The following is a 22,514-nucleotide window of genomic DNA, read 5'->3' as shown; positions in this document are numbered from 1 at the left end:
AAAGGAAGAGAGGTAGAAAAGGCAGATGATGTTTTGATTTTATGGTAAAAGGAAGTTCCACTTGTGAACTCTTCTCAGAAACCTTCTGATCGCCCAGCCGCGAGGGGACGCCCAGCCGCGAGGGGACGCCCAGCCGCCAGCGGACACCCCTCTCCTACAGCATCCAGATTCTGCTTTTAAGTGTTGTTCAGTCTGTTCAGTCTTGTGCCTGATGGTGGGACCCGGGTGCGGGGTCCTCAGTGGGAGACCTAATGTCGAAGGTCACTTTGTGCCCTGAGTAGTGGCCAAGAAGTGATGTCAAATCAAGGAGTCTGTGTGATCTCAAGCACATAACACAACTTTTCTTAGCCTCAGGCCCCTCATCCATAGACAGGAGGTAACAAGAACAGCTACCTAAGTGGAATTGTGTAAAAATGAAATTAACCATTTCCAGTAAAGTGTGTAGTATGCTGCTTGGCCCACAACAGTCAACTACATATATTGGTAAATGTAACATAATATGATGTAAATACGATATATATGATATATTTGTCGTAACACTGACGAAATGTCACCCCCGAGCTACCTGGCTAAAATGAAGGGAGAAACATCAGTGCCTCGCACACTTTCTAAACACAGACCCTCACCCTCCCTCTCTCCTTCTGTCCTTACTTCGTTTTTATTGTGCTCTCATCCCAAGGGAACCTGGCTAAGAGGTCCAGAAACTAGACAAGAAAGCATGTTCCTCAAAGTCGTAACGGTTTAGAAACACTTTCTTGTCACATTATGGGACCTTTCTAATTACCAAGCGCTGGTTGCTGCCAGCACCTTTGTGATTTTAGAGAGGCTACTTAGTGATCTCATTGTCAAGGCCTTAGTCTATAGAAGTATCTTTGCCATTAAGCAAAGACTCCGGGCTAATTGACAGATTACATTAGAGTGGGGCCAGGAACATCTTCAGGTACCCTGCAGAATACGGCAGCTTGTACAGTTGCTAAGGTATTTTTCTCTGGGTTTCTAGGGTAACTGGCATTTCAGCATCTCCGGGTTTGAATTCAGACTATTCCTGGTATGATAATGACAGTCTGCTTCTATACCTGAAGGTCTCTAATTCTTCTCACTATTCATGGCTTTGCCGCCTTCCTTCCTCGCTGCCAATTTTTTCTGCAAACCCTTACAAACTGGTCTCACCACAGCTCTCCGAGGACAGCATGACTTTCTGGCTTCCAGATGCGATGTTGTCCTGCCAAGCTCCATGCGGCTCGTTGCACCCTTGAACCCTGGTTAGCAGCCTGTTCCTTCTAAAACCTTGCCCTCCATTGCTTTCTTTGGAATATACTCTGGGTTTTTCTCCTCTCTGACCAGTCTTTCTTTGTTGCCTTTGCTTGCTTCCACCTTCTGTCCCTTAAATAACAACGTTCCCCAAGGTTCTGCCCTGAGCTGCATTTTTTTTCTTGCTCTCTATATTTACGCCCGCTCGAATTCATCCACTCACGTACTTATTAAAATAATGGACCAATGCAGAAAAGCCTAACGGAGAAAGTTTTAAAAGATCACACAAACCATCAGAGAGAATATTTGTCATCTTTCTATCTATATTTATGCATTTAGTCGCACAGTTTTATAAAAATTGGATCATTCTATACACGTGTCTGCTTTTTTTCACTAGACATTATGATTTGAATATCATAGGTCAACACAGGATTTTTACCGTCATTTTAGGTATACTATGTTGTATTAGTTTGCTAGTTCTGCCATAACAAAGTACTACAGACTGGGTGGTTTAAACAATAGAAATTTATTTTCTCCCAAGTCTGGAGGCAAGAAGTTTGAGGTCAAGGTGTCAGCAAGGTTGGTTTCTTCTGAGGTCTCTCTCCTTGCCTTGTAGTTGGCTGTCTTCTCTGTGTTGATGACCTTCATCTTTGTATGTTTTGAAAGTGGATTATAGCCCACTGTCTTCGAAAGCGTTCCCTCCAAATACAGTCACGTTCTGAGGTCCTGGGAATTTAGGACTTCAATGAATGAATTTTTGGGGTAGGGGACATACTTCAGCCCACAACACATGTATTTTAAAAAAATAATCCTTCATTCGTTCCATTTTTAAAAAAATATTTAAACAATGCCATGATTGTTGTCTTTCATCTTGGTTTTGGAACTTTCTTTTTATTCCGTTGGTTGAGAATGAGTAAAGTTCCCATAAAGGTCCAGATCAAATGTCTTCTTGCCCATGACACTGTCCACAAGTAGTTATTCCTTTATCTGTGGCCGATGCTCTGCTGAGGGCACCAACATTGTGGCGAATGTCTGTCCTGTGGGGGTGTCCTTAGTTATCTTTTGGTTACTATACCTAACATCCAGGACTAGAGCTTGTGCATTTCTGCTTCCCCATCATCTATGGCACATGCCTGGGACTCTGAGAATGATGGATGAGATATAGTTCACCAACAATCCTGGAATTCTTGGCTACCCAATGTTTTTAAGGTTCAAACCTTACATTTTTCATATCATTCAGACTCCTTTTGTCTCCTTTTTTTCTTCTCAGTTCTCCCATTGTTTTGTTTTGTTTTCCCAGCCAACAAGAAATTTTTTAACTCTGCCTTGAGCTCACTGAACATCTGTGTTGATCTAAATAGATTGGTTTCACTGTTAAGATACCCAAGCTAAGAAAAGGGACTTTTTTCTTTTTATCCACTTTCCCTTTTCCTAAGGGGATAGTAAATATTTATCAGATAAGAGCTGGTTGAGATGGAGTACAATGTGAAGTTTTTCTTGCGGTAACGATTTTTTGTGTGGACAGAGACATTCATGGGGTCTGTCAACATTAATGTGTAACTTAACACTAGACCTTATTTACATTGTTCTAGTAAACTAAACATGTCTTTCTTATTTTTCAAGTATTTCTTTTAACCTGTATTTGGCAGCTCCTGTCTTTTGCCGAGACCTCAATTATTAATCCTGTGAATAAAATGCTGTTTTCTATCTCAGTACTGTGGATGCTGACTTCCCTCATCAAAGAGGACAAGGCCAGAAAGAGACTAAATATTTGGTGGTTTCTGGAAGATAGATTTTTACCTGAGAAAATATATTATTTGGAAATTCTTCTATGTATTTCTAAATAAGTTGGGGTATGAAGTAAAAAGGTAATCCTCTTATTCCAAAAAATAGTTAAGAAATAATGGATACAAAAAAGCTTAGATAGTAACATAATAAAAATATAATCTCCTCTGTATCAACTATACAGCTTAAACGCTTGATCCTCATTTTCTTTTTTCTTCACTCCTTCCCTTTCTTAAAAAAATACACTGAAAGAAATCCCTTTGGATTTCTTTGGAATTTTAGTATCCATGTGTATAACCATAAACAGAATATCCTGTTATAATTCATATAAAAGCCACTGTATATATGTAAACTCCAGCAACTTTCTTTTTCATTTAATATTATTTTAAAAATTTATGTTTATCCTTATACTTCTAATTATTCCATCTGACTCTGTATAATATGCTATTGTACGAATAGCTCACTGTTTTGTTTTGTTTTTGTTTTTGTTTTTAAGAGAGAGAGAGAGAGAGAGAGTGTGTGTGTGTGTGTGTGTGTGCGCATATGCAAGCTGGGGAAAGGGGGAAGGAGGGGCAGAGGGAGAGGGAGAGAGAGAGTCTGAGCAGACTCCACACCCAGCTCAGAGCCCAAGTTGGGGCTAGATCTTAGGACCCCCAGATCACGGCCTGAGCCGAAATCAACGGTTGGAAGCTTAACTGACTGAGCCACCCTGGTGCCCCTAGCCCACTGTTTTTTAACCTAGTCTCCTACTAATGGCCATACAGGTTGTTTCAAGGTTTCATTCTTTTTACTATGAAGGAAACCCAGTGTTTCAGTGGATGCTCTTGTACCTGTCTTCTTGCAAATAGTACTAAAGACAGTTTGGGTTCGTAGATGCAAGTTCTGTTGTCCCACCTCCTCACCAGTGTTTATTTGATATGGTTTCGCCTGGGGTTTTTCATCATCATTGACACTTACTACTCAGGGTTGTGCTAGAAAAGGGGGAGGGACAGACGGACACTAATCGAAACCCCAGGCGGCTCAAATTTCATCTTTAAATAGAGGTATTAAAAGATTCAAATATTAAATCATAGATTTAATAGGAAAAGGCATCTTGGCAGGTGTCTGGGTGGCTCAGTCGGTTAAGCATCTGCTTTTGGCTCAGGTCATGATCCTGGGGTGCTGGGATCAAGCCCCACATTGAGCCCCACATCGGGATCCCTGCTCAGCAGGGAGTCAGCTTCTCCCTCTGCCCCTCCCCCCTGCTTGTGCTCTCTCTCTCTCTCTCTCTCTCTCACACACACACACACACACACACACACACACAAATAAATAAATAAATAAATAGATAGATAAAATCTTTTAAAAATTTGTCTTGGCCAGGGACTTATTTGAATGGGCATTAAATAAAAAATATAAATTCATTTTCTGTAATAAAGGGTGCTCAACAAATTTTCTTGTCTTATTAATCCATAGGGACATTGTAATCAAGTTGAGTTTGATAGAAAAATGACAGTTTGAGTAAGTCCACATTGTTCCCTCCCAGTTTCAATTCAACTACTAACTTCTACTCCTAAGCTGAGGATAGTAAACTGCTGAAAGTTAAAGTGTGACCTACCTTCCAAACCTACTGGCATCCAGACACAGAGCCAGCGCAAGGCTTTTCTCTTCTGGGTGAAAGGGTCTGAAGCCCAGAGCTGGAGAATCTGGATGACCTTCAAGAAAGTTCTCCTGGAAAGAGCATGGCCTGAAGAAATCCACTGATCCATGGGAGAAATGGCAGCACTGTATCTCATCAGTTTCCCCCTTAGGACACCACTGAGCAGGTAGTCACAGAACACTTCTAAAAATCTATCATGAGATTTCCAGCATAAGCCATGATAGAGTATGGGTATCTCATTAACTCTTTCTCCATAAACTGATCAAAATATACAAGGACAAGGGCCGGCCTGCCTTCAAAACTGATAAAAATGTATGAGTTGTTGTCTTTGGATGTTGGACATCAGGCAGAAGATGAAATGAGCGCCACAACAATCTTAGCTCTTTGCCTGAGGGTATTCTCTGGACCATGGTGCAGTGGGAAGGAGCCCACACTCCTTTAGCCCACTGATTGATGGAAGCAGAGAACAGAGTTCAGAGTGGCTTTGGAGTTTGTAGGGCAGAGTATCAGAATAGAAGAAGTTATGCATAAAAGGAGTTCCAAAGTTCTGCTTAGGGATCCCCTTACCTGTTTGGCCATGTACTGAACTGTAAGTGCAAGGGTAAGACTCCACTAGGCCAGAATGTTCTACAGTACTGAGAGATAGAGGAGTTCCAACAATCCAGTGGAAAGACCACAATGAACATCCTGGGCTCTCAACCTGCCAAAATGTCAACATTCTAGGAATAGGGTTACTCTGGCCCTAGTGTAAAGATTGTTCTGGATCCACATTACAAACCTTGAAAGGCTCAGCTGCTATGTCAGTAAATTAACCATCCAAAAAGAAAAAAAAATCTAAAGCAAGATTTAAAAAATCCGTACCCTCAACAATGTAGCATTTATAAAGTGCAGCAAAAATAAAGAATTACTAGACACTTGAAAAAGCAAGAAAATGTGACCCATGTACAAGAGAAAAACCAATGAATAGAAACCAACCATGCGATAACTCAGATGTTGGAATTAGCAAACAAGGACTTTAAAAGAGTGCTTGTAAACATGTTCAAGAACTTAAAAGAAAATATGATCATGATAAACCAACAGATGGACAAAGCTCAGCAGGAAAGAAAAACTCTAAAAAGGGATGAGACAGAAATTCGAGGGCTGAAAATAAAATATCTGAAACAAGAATTTCGTGGGATAGGTTTAATTACAAATTGCAGATAGCAGCAGAAAGGGTCAGTGAACTTGAAGGCAGATCAATAGAAGTTATCTGATCTGAAGAACACACAGAAGAAAGACTTTAAAAACTAAATACACAGAACATCATTAATCTGTGTGATCATATTGAGCAGCTTAACATATGTGGAATTAGAGTCTCAGAATGAGAGTAGACAGAGAGAATGGGGTCATATACAAATGTTTGAAAAAATAATGACAAAAATTTTCCCAAATTATGCAAAGAATATAAACTTACAGACCTAAGACACTCCAAATCTTAAGATAAATAAAAAAGAAAATAACAAGGCACATCACAGTCAAACTGAAAAACAGTCTTGAGAGTGGCTTTTTTTTATGATAGATCACAAATTGGGGAACAATAGTACAGGCGACTACTTGCTTCTCATCAAAAGCAATTAATACCAGAAGCCAGTGGAATCATATCTTTAAAGGTCTGAGGATAAAACACCCATCAGCCCAGAATTCTAAATGCAATCAAAATAGCCTTAAAAAGTGAAAGTAAACTGAAATAATACCAGATAAAGAAAAGTTTTCTTTCGCATTTCTTTAGGCTGAAATAAATTGACATCACGTGGAAGTTTGTTTCTACAGAGAGGAATAAAGAGAATCAGAAATGTTAAGTATGTAGCTAAATATAAAAGTCTGCTTTTTTCTTCTCTTGATGTCTTTAAGTGCCATATGGTTATTAAAAGCAAAAATTAGGTCACCATATATTTTGTGGCTTGTAAAGCATACAGTTATAAAAAATCACATCAAATGTACAAAACAGGGGTAAAGAGCATTATACTACTTCAGGATTTTTTTTTTAATTTTATTTATTTATTTGAGAGAGAGATGACAAGTAGGCAGAGAGGCAGGCAGAGAGAGAGGGGGAAGCAGGCTCCCTGCCGAGCAGGGAGCCCGATGCGGGGCTCGATCCCAGGACCCTGAGATCACGACCCGGGCCGAAGGCAGAGGCTTAACCCACTGAGCCACCCAGGCGCCCCACTACTTCAGGATTTTAAAATGTACATTATACAAACTCTAAAGACTGTGATGAGTATATGTATTTTAATCCCTAGAGAAACCACTAATAAATAAGACAAAGAGGTATACCTGAAAAGCCTACAGAGGAACTAAAATGGAATGTTACAAAGGTTCTTTTTTGACAAAACCAAAAGGAGGCAGGAAGAGAGTAGCAAAGAAGCAAAAGATCAGCTCAGACAAATACAAAACAAATAAAATGGTAGACCCAAATCCAATCATATCAATAATTACATTAAATGTAAATGTAGTAAACACTCCCACTAAAAACAGGGATTGCCAGGCTAGATAACAAAGCAAAACCTAACCACATGCTATTTAAAAAAATTATGCTTTTGGGGCACCTGGGTGGCTCAGTGGGTTAAAGCCTCTGCCTTCGGCTCGGGTCGTGGTCCCAGAGTCCTGGGATGGAGCCCCACATGGGGCTCTCTGCTCAGCAGGGAACCTGTTTCCTCCTCTCTCTCTCTGCCTGTCTCTCTTCCTACTTGTGATCTCTGTCTGTCCAATAAATAAATAAAATATTTAAAAAAAATTATGCTTTCATAAAGTATCTGAGGGGTTGAAAGCCAAATAATGGGGGAAAGATTTACCATAAAAACAGTACACATAAGAAAGGTGGGCTGGATAAATTAACACTAGACAATATTGACTTCAACAGGAATATAATTAGAGAAAAGAATTATATTTGTGACAATAAAGTGATGAATTCATTGAGAATACAAAACAATTAAATAATCATACATATTTATGCTCCTAATAACAGGGCTTCCAGTAACATGAAGCAAAAACCAAGAAATAAGGGGAAAATCCCCAAATCCACAATCATAGTTGGAGATTTTAACACCTCTCCCTCAATAAATGAGAGAACAACTAGAGTAAAAATTACTAAGGATGTAGAAGACCTGACAAAATTATCAATTACCTTAACATAATTGACACTTCAAGGACACTGTACCCAAGAACTACAGAAACACATTCTTTCTCTGTGTACCTGGGATCATGACATACTGACCATACGCTGGAAAATAAAACCAGTTGTAATAAATTTTAAAAAGCTCAAATCTTACAGAGTATGTTCTCTGACCACAAAAATATCAGGAATCAGGTGCCTGGGTGGCTCAGTTCGTTAAGCAGGTCATGATCCTGGAGTCCCAGGATTGAGTCCTGTATCAGGCTCCCTGCTCAGTGGGAAGTCTGCTTCTCCCTCTGACCTCTCCACTCTGACACTCCTTCTCTCTCTCACTCACTCTCTCAAATAAATAAATAGGAAAATCTTTTTTAAAATATTAGGAATCAATAACAATAAAATATGTAGAAATTGAACAACTCACTTCTCTCTCTCTCTTTTTTTTAGATTTATTTATTTATTTGACAGAGATCACAAGTAGGCAGAGAGGCAGGCAGAGAGAGAGGGGGAAGCAGGCTCCCTGCTGAGCAGAGAGCCCGATGTGGGGCTCAATCCCAGGACCCTGAGATCATGACCTGAGCCGAAGGCAGAGGCCTTAACCCACTGAGCCACTCAGGTGCCCCAGAACAACTCACTTCTTAATAAAACATGGATATGTTTTATTAAAACATATTTTAAAAAAATCACCAGGAAAATTAGAAAACACTTAGAGCTCTGATAATGAAAATATAACATATTAAAATTTGTGGGATGCAGTTAAGGTGGTTTTTAGGGGGGAACTCGGAGTTTTAAATATTTATATTAGAAAAGAAAAAAGATGTAAAATTAAGATTCTGACTTAAGAATCTAGAAACAGGGGTGCCTGTGTGGTTCAGTGGGTTAAAGCCTCTGCCTTCAGCTCAGGTCATGATCTCAGGGTCCTGGGATTGAGCCCTGCATCGGGCTCTGCTCAGTGGGGAGCCCACTTTCCCCTCTCTCTGCCTGCCTCTCTTCCTACTTGTGATCTCTCTCTCTGTGTCAAATAAATACATAAAATCTTAAAAAAAAAAAGAATCTAGAAACAAATCTAGAAACCTAAAGTAAACAAATGGAAGATAATTATAAAGATAAGAGCAGATACAAATGAAATAGGAAACAAACACTAGTTTAAATTAACAAGGCAAAAATTCATTTTTCTGAAAAAAATAATAAATTGGTAAACACTTAGCAAAGCTGATTGAGAAAATTGCCAATATTTACAATAAATGATCTTATAGACATTAAATGGATAACAGGAGAATATCATGAGCAACTCTATGCCACGATATCCAACAACTTAAATGAAAGAAAAATTCCTTGAAAAGCATAATTTGTCCAAATGGAAACAAGATAAAATAGAAACTAAAGAGTCATTTTATATCTTTAGAAGACATTGAATTTGCTGTCATAACCTTTCCCTCAAATAGAATTCCAGGACCAAAAAAATTGGCTGATGAGTTCTGTCAAACATTTATTTTTATGTTTTTAAAAGAGATTTTGTTTATTTCTTTTTTCTTTTTAATTTTTAGAGAGAGAGAGAGAGAGAGAGCCTTTGGTGGGGGGCAGGAGGAGGGGCAGAGGGAGAGGGAGCATCTCCAGCAGACTCCACACTCAGTGCAGAGCCCAACACAGGGTTCGATCCCATGACCCTGAGATCATGACCTGAGCTGAAGTCAAGAGTCGGATGCTTAACTGACTGAGCCACCCAGGTGCCCCACTATCAAACACTGAGCAGAGAAATAATAGCAGCCTTACAAAACCCTTTTGGGAAGAAAATATAGATGAGTGAATAATTGCTGTCTTGTTTGATGAGGCCAGGAGAAGAATCCTGAAACAAAACGTGACAAAGACATAACAGAATAAAAAAACAAACGAAAATCACTAACCAGTTAACCCTCATAACATAGATGCAATTTATTTTCCACAAAATATTGTTAATTCAAATCCAGCAATATAGGAAAAGGATAATACATTTTAAACAAGTGAGGATTGTCTCAGAAATGTATATATATATATTTTTTAAGCGGTTATCAGTCGATGTGATTATCATCATATTAACAGAATCAAGGAGAAAACGATCTCAATAAGTAGATACTTTTGTATGTATTTTTTGACCTTGCAACCAACCTTTGAGGTAGGTAGGTTTCAGTTTTTCATTCCAATGAGATTTTTATTTCCCAGAAATGCCAAGGATGCCAAGAAAAGTTTGTTCCCGGACTCGGTTTCCCTGTATTCAGAGAATAAGTACACGGCCCGCAAGCTGTGGCACTGGCTAGCTTTCATTCGGAAAAAGCCTTAGACATTCCTCCAAACCCCTTCCTTACGGAGGAGACAAATTTCTGAAATCCACTTTGGATTGTTCTGGAACTCTTTCCGACTAAGCAGCACGTTCTGTTGAGAGAAGTGTCTGTCACACTCCCATCCTCCCCGGAGCGGCCGACTGGCTGCGGCAGCAGGTGCAGGGGCTCTGCACACCGGGGCTGGCCTCCCGCTGGAACCGCTTGCAGCCTCCGAGCTTGGCTCTCCCCTGTCCTCCATGGCAGGTGCGTGGTCGCGGTGGGGGCGGGAGAACTGAGAACTCCTGTTTCTCATGGCCAGTAGGAAACTTCTCTCGCCATCATGCTTACTGTTCTGTTGCATGGTTGTTTTTTTTTTTAAGTTTTTATTTATTTGACAGAGAGAGCGAGAGCGAGCGCATAAGCAGGGGGAACGGCCGAGGAGAGGGAGAAGAAGGCTTCCCGCTGAGCGGGGAGCCCGACGTGGGGCCCGACGTGGGGCTCGACGTGGGGCTCGATCCCAGGACTCCGGGATCATGACCCCAGCCGAAGCAGATGCTTAACCAACTGAGCCACCCAGGCGCCCCTATTCTGTTGCATGTTTTATGAGTAATTAGCAAAGGAGTTTGGGAGACTTTGTCCCTCTTCATAGCTCTTGATGCTTTAAAACTGAGTGCGTACGCTTCGGCTTCTCGGCTAACAGGTGTCTGTATTTTGGGGGTCAATTTTGGGCTTGGGCTTGCGGCACATTCCGGCTTTATCCAGCACCTGTAGCTGGAAGCCATATGAACGTGCTTCTTAAAATGGTGCGAGGAGTGGGGCCTGGCTGCTCAGTTGGTAGAGCATAGGGCTCTTGATCTCAGGGTGGTGAGTTCAAGCCCCACCTTGGGCTTGGATCCTACTTACTTTAAAACAAACAAACAAACAAATAAACAAACAAATCCGCTCCTGCAGGAGGCAGGTTCAGCTATGTTGCCTTTGTGCATAAGTCAAGAGCCAGTAAGGGTCCTCAGCTGGATTTTATTGTGAAGAAACACCAGACAAACCCAAACTGAATGACACTGTACAAAAATAAATGGCCTATACTCTTCTGAAATGTCAATATCAAGAAACAAAAGGCAGAAAGTAATGCGGCTGTCCCACACGGAAGAAGACTCTTAGAGACCTCATGCAAAGTGCCATGTATGAGCCTGGGCGTGGACAAATTAACTGTAAAGAACATTATCAGGACAATGGATGAAAGTGGAATGCAGACTGTATCTGTGTCTTTGCCTATAGCGATACGAGCCTGGAGAAGGATAGATATTGTAAACAGTGGTTACTTAAGGAAGAGTGGGGGTTGGCAATGAAAGGAAAAAAAACACCACAATTAAAAAAAAAAAGCATACAGGATGCAAATAGCATGCATGATATGATTCCATTTTTGTTAAATGATACAGATGTACGTGTGTAAAATGACTTATATAAGGATGGCTAACGAAATGTTAAAAGACTATCTTAAGGTGATGGGAATTCGAACAACTTTTACATTTTGTGTATTTGTGTGCAATATATTCTTTCTTTTTTGTAATAAAATAAAAATAAAATTTTTCCTTTTTTGTAATAAAATTTTGTAATAAAATAAAATAAAATTTTTTTCAATGCACATGCATTATTTTTATGAAAATACCAGAAAATATATATATTTTTTAGTGTTAAAAGGCAAGAAAGGCTCACTTGGGGGCAATTACAAGAAAACATTTTTTAATTAACATATAATGTATTCATTTCAGGGGTACAGGTCTGTGATTCATCAGTCTTACACGATTCACAGCTCTCACATAGCACATGCCCTCCCCAGTGTCCATCATCCCACCACTCCATCCCTCCCAGCCCCCTCCACTCCAGCAGCCCTCAGTTTGTTTCCTGAGATTAAGAGTCTTTTATGGTTGTCTCCCTCTGTTTTTGTGTATTACAAGAAAATTTTGGATTAAGTTTTTTCTGCTTCATCCACTTTTTTCCTATAGCCCTAAGTTTATTACTTTAAACATCTTATGTGTTTTGACCCTTGATGTTCCCAGAGGTGCTGAGCACATGTAAAAAATGCGACCCAACTCTCTGGGTTGGAAGGAATTAGGGTGTCTGATTTTCTGGAGAATTCTGTTTGATACAGGAGTTTCAGCAGTTACTTCCTGCCATCCTAGAGCTCTCAGAAGAAACCCCTTTCGGGATGACTTCAAAGTTCTCCTTAGAGGACCTTGTCCTTTTGACCTCCACGTCCTTTGACCGCGCTGGAAGCACTTCATCCTGACCTCAAAAGGTATATAAATTATATAATGTCCTGGATCTGAATGTCCTCCCCTTTCAGCATACATAAGACTGTTCTTCCTCTCCATTGCCTGGAGGTAAATTCTGAGAATTACTGAGATGGGTCTGTGCAAGGCTTTGAGCTGCTCGGATGAAAGGAACAAAGCTCTAATCTTGTTAATAACAGAACCTTGTTGTCGGTGGGCCCGCCGAGTCAGGTGGAAACAGGGAAAGGTCCACTGGAATCAAAGATCTCCCCAACAATCCAGAGAGGCCCAGCTTGGTGCTCTGAGTGCCCACCGCAATGCTGACTACGTCAGCTTTAGAAGGGTTGATCAGGTGTTAAGAAGGTGGAGTAAGGCTCCCAGAAGGAGCCCTCAACTAGCAGTGGCTGCGTTGGTGGGCAAAGGTCAGCTTCCTCACACCGCCCCCCCACCCCCGCAGTGGGGAGCTGTGAGGTGGGTTCTGCACCAATCCCCAGTGCTCCCTGGAGGGTCTGAGCCTCAGTCCCCTGTGCTGGTAACTTGCTTCATAATGCATGCTCTAGAAGCTTCTTCCCCTCTATTTCACTTCACTGTCCCTAGTGTTTTCTGGAATCCCTTCCTAAGTAAACTACTTGCTCTCGAATCTTGTCAGTTCTAGTCCAACTAGAATCGTCATGTGTTTCCCCCACCATTCCCACTGCCCGGAGATCGTAGCCCTCTTGGTTCTGCGTATCCAAATGGCCACAGCCCCCAGCCGCACTTTGAGCAAAGTCTACTCAGCAGGCAGCTAGTCAGACACAGTATATTCTTTTCATTGTGCAGTGGGCTGGAGTAGAAAGGGTTGGAACCCCACACACGTGCCTGGCTGGAGAATCCTGACTTGGTTACTTACTAGCTATGAGCCCCTGGGCACATCACCCCACTTCTCTGAGCTTGTTTACGCCCCTGAGAAATACTGATAAGAATCCTTGCCTCCTTGGATTGTCCTCTGGATCTAGTGAGCTAAATGTCTCAAGAACCAGGATACTGCCTAATAAAGAAGATACTTCCGAAAAGATAGTTATTTTTATTGCATCACAAAGAAATTCATTATCGACTTTCTACGTGTCTCCATCTTGTTTCTCAAACAAAACCATAGCTTCTGTGCCACATTCAACTTATTCATCATACTGTCTTGCACGTGAAAGGCACTAAATTATTGTTTGTTGTCAGTTTTCTAGAGCTTTAAATCAGAGAATGCACTCTTTCAAGTTTCGCTTATGGATCATTTGCAGTCGTGAGGCATTCTCAAGGAATTCTTAGGAGAGCATTGCTTTTCATGGGCTCAGTTTTCTCGTATGCGAAACAAATGTTCAGGTCTACAATTCTAGATGCACTGAGGTCCTTGTAGCATGACGTGTGGAATCTGTGTGTTCCTTGAAGGCCAAGTACTGTAGATTATTCTTCTTTCTGACTCGTCACCACTTAACACAGTGGTCACAGATGAAGTGCTTTCCCAGTGCAAGCAGAGTGACTCCCGTCACCTCACTGATCCTGTATCCTCCCGGCCTTCCCTCTTACCACTCACCTGTCCCTCACTCTATCCCAGCCAGAATGTCTTTTTTTGTACCCCTAGAATTTTCCAGGCTTGATCCGCCTTGAGGCCTTTGCACTTGCTGTCGCGTCACTGGCTTCCCTGCTCAAGTGTCTCCTCCCCCAATTCTCTCTATCCCAAGACCCTCCTCTTTTTCCTTGAAATTGCTCTCCGAAATTGTGTTATCATTTAGTATTTATTTCTTCTATTGTTCGCATGTTTTTTAAAGAAAGTCTTTTTTTTTTTAAAGATTTTATTTATTTGACAGAGAAAGATCACAAGTAGGCAGAGAGGCAGGCAGAGGGAGAGGAAGAAGCAGGCTCCCTGCTGAGCAGAGAGCCCGATGCGGAACTCCATCCCAGGACCCTGGGATCATGACCTGAGCCGAAAGCAGAGGCTTTAACCCACTGAGCCACCCAGGTTCCCATCTTATTTCTTTTTATTATAGAAAATTTCAAACATAAACGTAAGTAGATGTAGATCAGACTAGCATAATGGATCCTGTCATACACTGTAGTGGACAGACCCTCGTGTGGCAGCCTCATCCTGGTGTCCAGACCTTGTATAATCTTCTCCCCTGAGTGTGTGCAAAAATTGTGACTTGCTTCTAACCAACAGAGTATGTCAATTTGATATCACCCTTGTGTGATTACTTATGTTGTATAAGATTCCATCTTGCTAACAAACTTACTCTGGGGACTCTCCATGCTGGCTTGATGAAGTCAGTAGCCATGCTGGGAAAGGGCACATGACAATGAACTCCAGGTGCCCTCTAGGAGCTGAGAGCAGTCTCCAGCGGACAGCCAGAAAAAGCCAGGGTCTTCCGTCCTACAGCTGCAAGGAAATGAAATCTGCCAGGGACCTGAGTGAGGAAGCTGACACTTTCCCAGTTGAGCCCCCAGATAAAACACAGCCTTGTCAACACCTTGATAGTAGGTTAAGACCCAAAGCAGAGGACCCTACGTCCCTGGACACCTGACCCGTAAAAAGTGTGAGATATTAAACTGTTATTGTTTTGAGTTTCTTAATTTGTGATAATCTGCAGCAATACATTACTAATTCACATGTGCCACCCAAAGTAAACAATTTTCCAGAGTTTGCCAGTATTGTTTCATCAATATGGTCATGGTTTTGGAGATGGATGGGCTGGAGTATTTTAAAGCACTTGCAAATACTTTAGTGTCTCTAACAGAGAAGGGCTTTTTAAAAGTACAACAGTGATACCAGAAAAACTAAGACTTCACTGAGAACCAAAATAGAAGTCTTTTTAAAGCCAGGAAGTTGATGGAGCTAGTATATTAATTGGACACAGGGAGAAAAGGTATGTTCTATAAATTGAGTAAGAATAACATCCCCTTGATCCCATGAGCTAAAGAACAGGTAAGCATATGAGACCTTTCACTTGAAATGTCTAAGCCTTGCCAGTTGTTGTTGTCGTTGTCATTTTTAAATACTGCAGTCACAAAGTACTTAATTGTTCCTATCATATGCTCATAGGTCATACAAAACCTAAAATCACTGAATCCCGATTCTGATTGTAGGTTTAAGATCCGACCCATACCCCTAAACTGCTCTGGAATGGAGCCCTGTGAATTCCACTTTTTTCATAACTCCTTATGATTTCATGTCCCACTATAATTGCCATCCTTACCACTTTTTCCTTACTGTAGGAAGTTCTTTCCAACTGACCCCGGTTCTTTTCTACCTTTGACAAGGCTCACCGAGGCAGCGCTTTCTAAAGGAAATTCTCAGGGCTCTGGATTCAATCTCATCTCCACCACCGGGGCACTCAGATCTCTGGCAAGTAGAGCGTTCTCTAAACGCACACAGTAGTGCCTCGCAGGGTTGCAGCAAAGATCAGATAAAGAACGTGTGTAACGTGTAAAGTACCCAGCACCGGGAAGGCGCAGCCGCCCCCCACCATTCCCTTTGTTAGTTCGCATCTCCAGTCTCCGAGCACCAGAACGCCCAGCCCCGCGCCTCTCCCGCTTTCGTCGCGGGGGATGCAGGGATTTGTAGTTTTTTGGTCCCCAAGTCGTATTTCCTCTCGGAGCCAGTGGGCGAGAGGAAGAACTACACATCCCAGTGGGCGGCGAAAGGAAAGTGGGGCTCGGAAAACCGAGCGTCCCCGCCCGGCCGCCTTTGCTTTCCGCTGCCCACTGGTTGTTCCCACCACGCGAGGGCTCCGGCCCCGCGGCAAAGCCGGGGAGCGCGCGAGCGCACCGGCGGATCGGCCGGGACGGTGGGGCGGGGCGGGCAGGGGAGACGCGGGCTCTAGAGGAGATCGCTCGGTCCCTCTGCTGCCCTGGGCGCTCGCAGGGGAAAAGGGAGCAATAAAGCGAGTAAATCGCGAGCGCCCGTGTCGGAGAAGTGAGAAAGGGCTGGGGAGGCAGCAACCTCCGCAGAGCCTGGCCGCCACGGGCTTGTCCTCCGGGACGGAGCCAGGGATCCGGGGCCGGAGGGGACCCAGACCGCTCCGCTCTCCCCGCGGGAAACCTGGGAGCCGTTCGGGCCCCGAGACCCCGGCCCGCAGCCCTCCTCCCGGACTCAGGCCTGCCTCGTACCCCCTGTCCCCATCCCGTCGCCGGGCACCCCCGCCCACTCCCGGGCAGCAGTAGAGCTCCCCGCAAGTCGACCACGCGCCCCGCTGCGGGGAGGAAGAGGCGAGCCGGGGCAGGCCCGGGGAGGGTCACCTCTCCGCGCGGGTTCCTCAGGTCCCCGGGAGTGGCAAGAAGGGCTTTGCGTGTAGCAGCGTGAATGTGTGTGTGTATGTGTGTGTGTGTGTGCGCGCGCGCGCGCCGAAGCGGCAGCGGCGACCGGGAATAAACCGGAGAAGCCGGGAGGCGGCCCGAGTCTGCGGCCGAGTGCGCGCCCCGGCCAGCGGGCACCGACCCGAGCCGTCCGCGGGCGATGCCAGCGGGGAGCCCAGCGCCTTCCCCCGGGTAGTGGAGGGGACCGCCCCAGGCCCGCCCGAGGGGCCTCGGTCGGGGACCCCGCGGGGCCGGTGCAGGGCTCCGCGGGCGAGAAGGAGGAGCGGGAGGAGGAGCCGGGCTGGCTCGGCGAGGGCCGCCGCCCACCCGGCTGGGAGGAGGCGGACCCGCTCGGAGCGCCGCGCGCGCGCCGGGCTGAGCCTTGCAAACAAGTGTCTGTGGCGCTCGCCCCGCGGCCCCGAGACGCGCTCCGCCGCCCCCCCCCCGCCCCCGCCCCCGCGGCCCTCCTCGCGCCCCGCCCGGCCCCTATGGGGCAGGAGGGAGCCAGGGAGCCGCTGGCCGTGCAGCCCACCAGCCGCCGCCGCGACCCTCGGCCCGGGCGGCCCCGGCAGCCCCGCGCGGGGGCCGCGCTCTGGACTCGGCTGCCAGGCGCGCCGGCGCGGGGTCGCCGCGCGAGCAGCGCCCGGGCTGTCGCCGAGCCCGCTCCTGACAGAAGAACGTGCTCGGTTTCCCCACCCACCCCTGGGAGGGGTTGCCGGTGCCGCGAGCGGCCTCCCAGTTTCCATCGCTCTCTCCTGGGGAGGATCCGCCGCCGGGAGGAAGGATTGGAATAAACCTGGCCGCGGCGCCGAAGTGGCTCCCGAGGAAGCCGGCGCCGGGGCCGCCGCCTCGTGTCCCCTCGGGGCGCAGCGCTCGGGGGTCGACCGGCCGGAGCCGAGGAGCCGCCGGCGGGCCGGGGGCGGCGGGGCCGAGCGAGCGGCGGTGCGAGGGGGCGGGCGCGCGGCGAGCCGGAGACCGGCCGTGCGGCCCCTCGCGCCCCGCGGGGCCCCGGAGCCCCGGTACGCGGGCTGGAAGCGACTGAGGACCGCCGCCGCGGGCTGCAGGCGAGCACCGTCCCTCCCGGAGGGGGACCCGGCTATGACAGCTGGGCTCCCGCAAGGGTTAACCTGGGTGTCCTCGGCAAAGTTGTCGCCGAGCCGGGAGCCGGCGTAGGGGCCGCGGCGCCGCGGCTCGGGGGGCGGCCGGGCGGCCGGCGGCGGTCGTGGCTCGGCGGGGCCCGCGCGGCCGGGGGGCTTCTGGGGGCGTGCGCCCCCCGCCGGCTGCCCTCGTGGATGCCTCCCGGCGGCGGCGGGCCCATGAAAGACTGCGAGTACAGTCAGATCAGCACCCACAGCTCCTCCCCCATGGAGTCGCCCCACAAGAAGAAGAAAATCGCGGCCCGGAGGAAATGGGAGGTTTTCCCGGGAAGAAACAAGTTCTTCTGCAACGGCAGGATCATGATGGCCCGGCAGACGGGCGTCTTCTACCTGACGCTCGTCCTCATCCTGGTCACCAGCGGACTCTTCTTCGCCTTCGAGTAAGTGGACGCGGAAGCTCCGCGACGCCCCGCTCCCCTCGCCTCCCGCGACCCCTGCCCCTCCTTCCGCTACTTTCGTTTTCTAGAAGCCTTATTTGCTGTACATTGTTATATAATGCAAACCCACCTCTCCCTCTTTTTCTTCGGGAGGTCCGTTTGCTCTTTGGTCCCCAGAGATCAGGCAGCCCTGGGTCGGGCTCTGGGAGTGGAGAGGGGAGAGGGCACGCTTGGAAGGTGTGCGGCCTCGTTGCTCCCAAGGGTTGGGTGGCACCTCGCAGGTGACTGATTCTTGGTGCTGTCTCTGCTGAGTTTGGAGACTCGCAGGCCAGCCCAGATGTAGCCTTGTGTGCGAAGGGAGGATGAGGCTGATTCCTCAGGCAGTCAGGGTACATGCAATGACTTCCTTCCTTGCTCCCCAGCATAGGGCATCTTGTTCATCTCACTTACTAAGTCTTCTAGGTACCTTCGCTAAAGAGTGAAGAATCTTGGTTATTTCAGGGTTCCAAGGGTAGGCCACCCGACGTAGCCTGGAAGGATATTTTCATTTTTCGTTCTCCTTAGATGGTTACTCTTGATCAACAATTTCTGGTTTACCATGAGCTTTCCAAACTCTTTGCTTTTTTAAAAAAAGTTTCAGTTAAAAAAGGTTGAAAATACACATTTTCTTCTCCCCCTTCCCCCAGTGTTGGGGGGAACAGGTGAGAGGAGACTTTCTCAGTCTGTTCAGGAAAAGTATGACACTGCATGGTAACTTCTGTTTCCGGAAACAGTACTTTGGGAGTTTAGGGCTTTTATTTGAAGAAAAGCACACGCAAGTCTTCACCGTTTTCAGGAAAATCAAGTTGGCCAGTAGCAACTGTCCTCCTGCCAACTAATGAAAGATCTTCTTATTTATTAATAGGTTAGATAAAGTCCTTTAACCACATTCCAGAATCAATTTCAATTGCTTTTATTAGGGCCAACATTTGCAATGCAGCTTCTTATGTAATTGCTGGTACCCTATGTCCAATCAAAGTTGTAGCTACTCCCCCACTACACTCCCCCTCCCCCAAAATACATTTATTGGGGGTTCTTTGGGTGTCCCATGTCCTGCTTATTATGGGGCATGGTACCCATTCAGTCTCCATCTTCTGTTGCATAGGGTTAATTAAACCTTTGTGTTTATTTACTTTTGTCTCTGATAAGTCTTAATAGGCTCTTATTTTGTGCCTGGGGTTTCGTATTCCAAATGCCATGTCAGTCAGAAATGAATGATCTCTTGACAGTGTAATACCTTTCTTGTAAAGCCCTCTGACACTGAGGGGAAACATTTTGCATCCGGACATTGTGCTATGATGAACAGGATTGAGTTGGAGCAGGTGAGGAGAGAGATCTGAGAGGTAAGCCACGCGATGCCCCCAGGCCTCACACGCAACCCCTTCCTTTCTGACTAGGTACATTTCCCAGGTCTCTTCCAGAACTTTAACTTTGGGGCACATTTGCAACTGGGGTGGAGCCTGTTGGGGGCCTTGGGGATGGGAGAGGGAGGGTGTGAAACGGCTTTGGCGATGGCAGGAGAAACGTTCTTTCCCTCCTTTGTTGCTGCCCTTGTCCCCTTCCAGAAGCAGCCACTCGTCCTTACAGACCGGGGTCCGAGTCATAATAGATTCAGGCCCTGGGGTGATGGTGCCATGTGACTGAACACAAATGCCATGCTTCTAATGGTGGCTTTTATTACAGGTGGCCTTCTAGATAGATAGGCTTCACTGTGTTCCTAATGTTAAAAAAGTTTTGAACTGATCTGTATTGGCATTTTTGCTCTCTTTAGCAATTTTAAGAGTGGGGGAAAATGGGTTCGTTTTGTGAGCTTCAGCCACAGGTGTGTTTCATCGGGATGACGAATGTTTCATTTTCTGTGTACACCCAGATCCCCACTGGATGGTTAGAGATCCCCTCTAGTTGTACTTACTTTTATTTTCTTTATTCAAATACTCCTTCATGCAAACCATCGTAAATTCGTTTGTGCCTCTTAAGCTTTGTGTGTGTTTCTTCCAAGAGTTCCCCAAAATCCTCACTGGTGGGTTGTTAGGGATCCTTCTCTGCATCGGCATTGTGCTAACCAGGCTGTAGGAATAAACACATGTGCTGGCATTTTTAGATAGGGGTGTGTGTGTGTGTGTGTGTGTGTGTGTGTGTGTGTGTGTTTGGTCTCAGTGAGTGTTGCTTCAATTAGGCAATTTGAAATTTCAAGAAAATAGGCCAGTCCTGGCCTGATGCCTCAGTTGGGAAAAATCACAGGGCTGTTCAAACTATAGAATATAATGGTTTGGCTAAGAATATTGTCACTGTGTTGCTTTTAAGTTCTTTATCATTGCTAATGACAAAGTGAAATTAAATGACTTCGGCCAAATTAATCTGATAGACTCAGAGAAGCAATTAGTTATATTAGAAGCATGCATAGGATATGAAATGCCAGCAGCCTTAAAGAGATCAATAGAAAATGCCAGTTTTGTCTGCTCACTGCCTGCCTGCCTTCTGCCCTTTCTTTACTTATTTATTGAGCACATACTATGTGTTTTCCTACTTGGATTAATTTCATGTCTAGATAACTTTAATATTAGTAGAATTCATGTTCAAATATTAGAGTCCATGTTTCCCCATACGGTTAACAAAAGGCAAGTACAAAAGGAAGGAAGTCACAGGGCTTAGCCTCGGACCTCCTTTTCCTGCAACTCTTCACCTGCCCTTCCTCTCAGTCCCAACCTTGAACAGAGGACAAGGAAGTTCGTGCAGGAGAAAGGGACGTACTTATTAGAGCAGAGCAACAGGTGTTGATACTGCCTCCGACCCTGGGCAAACGACAGGGCGGAAATGACTATTCCCTCGTGGCAGGTGAAGTGACAGAGGCACAGAGCAGTGAAATAACCAAGGGTCACACACTAACTGGTGGCAGGGCTTCTGACCGCAAAGCCAGTGCCCTTTCTGCCCCACAGTGCTGCCCTCCCTCCATATATGTTTAACCAACATAGAATGTTGCTTAAAGGTATAGACTTTGGAAGGACAGATCCCAAGAGTCTAACCAGAAGTACAACCCTGGGCAAATAATTTGACTTTTCTAAGCCTCGGTTTCCCAGTCTGTTAAATGGGATTAATAATATCTGCCTTAAAGTGTTACGAAGATTGGATTAAAAAGTATAGTTAGTGCTGTGTCTCATACATAGTCAATACTCAGTAAATAGCAAATATCATTAGCACAAACCTTAGAAGTAGCCTCCCCAGGACTCCCTTTTCTGAGAGCCTTTGAAGGAGGGAGTAAGTGGATTAATTGTATAACAGTGATAGCACACTGGGCTGTGAAAAAATGCGGAACTGCGTAGTTTACAGTTGAAATAAAGACCTTTGTATGAGTCTGAGACGTGGCTTCACTCTTGCCTCTTCGGAGTGGGAGTCCTGTCGAGAGGTCTGGGACCCCCGCCTCCCCTTGTCCAGACCTGAGTGCGAGTACTGAGAAGGCCTCCAAGAAGCTGGGGCTGGATTTCATTTCCATTTTCAGACCTACCATCTTAGCACCATGAAGACAGGAAAAAAAGCTACTGGAAGCTACGCGATGCGACTCCGCTCGTTTGCAAGTAGGGCTGGGCTGTGTATTTTGGGGCACCTTGTGTTCAGCCTATGTACTGATATGTACTGCTCGAGAGTGCTAGCATTTCATTAGCCGTATTCAAGATGGAAGGAAGCTGCTCACAGCACTGTCCACACTTGTCACCGCTCCTTGCAGTTACTGAGGGCCTGGTTCATCTGAGCCTCACAGCGATGTCCTCGTTCTCACATCTCCAGAAGCACAATTTGAGAAGATCGATGAGCTTGATCAATTTCTGCCTGTTCTTCTCTGTCATACACATACTTACAGCCTGCCCTTGATTCGGTGTGAAATTTTGAAAAGAAAAAGTCTTTGGTCTCATCTTGGTCATAGTCTTCGATCCAAGAAGGAGATGAAGCAGGAGGCCAGGAGCCTCTGTGAGGTGAGGGGAAGCCCATCCTGATCGTGGACTTGACGGTCTCCCAGTTCCATGCCGTGGTCACAGACAGTTCAGAGGTGTGACTGGGGCGGAAACCCTTGGGAATCTGGATGCTTTCTTAAATTTCTCATCACTAGAAGTACATTGGTTTTTTTTTTTTTAATATGTTTTCTTCTCCTCCTCTCCCTCCCTTTCTCTCCTTCCCTCCTTCCCTTTGTTTCTTCATCTTCCACCTCCTCCTCCTCCTTTCTTTGCCTAATCCCCTCGGA

The 22,514-nt window shown here is 45.6% G+C and overlaps 1 protein-coding gene across 2 annotated transcripts in view; it reads left to right on the top strand.

Moving 5' to 3' along the window:
- The first annotated feature begins 17,951 nt into the window (after window positions 1-17,951).
- ZDHHC14 (zDHHC palmitoyltransferase 14) overlaps window positions 17,952-22,514 on the top strand; it is a 264,670-nt gene continuing 260,107 nt past the window's right edge. For both annotated transcript variants that reach the window (XM_080806722.1, XM_080806721.1), the window contains exon 1: window positions 17,952-18,247. In XM_080806722.1, coding sequence (XP_080662848.1) covers window positions 18,003-18,247 — 245 coding nt within the window. In that variant the 5' untranslated portion in view covers window positions 17,952-18,002. The remainder of the gene's footprint in view (window positions 18,248-22,514) is intronic.

The sequence above is a fragment of the Martes martes genome, assembly GCF_963455335.1.
Source record: "Martes martes genome assembly, chromosome: 6".
NCBI classification, from domain to species: Eukaryota; Metazoa; Chordata; class Mammalia; order Carnivora; family Mustelidae; genus Martes; species Martes martes.
Note: the sequence above shows the minus strand (reverse complement) of the source record. Positions and strands in the feature narration are given on the sequence as shown.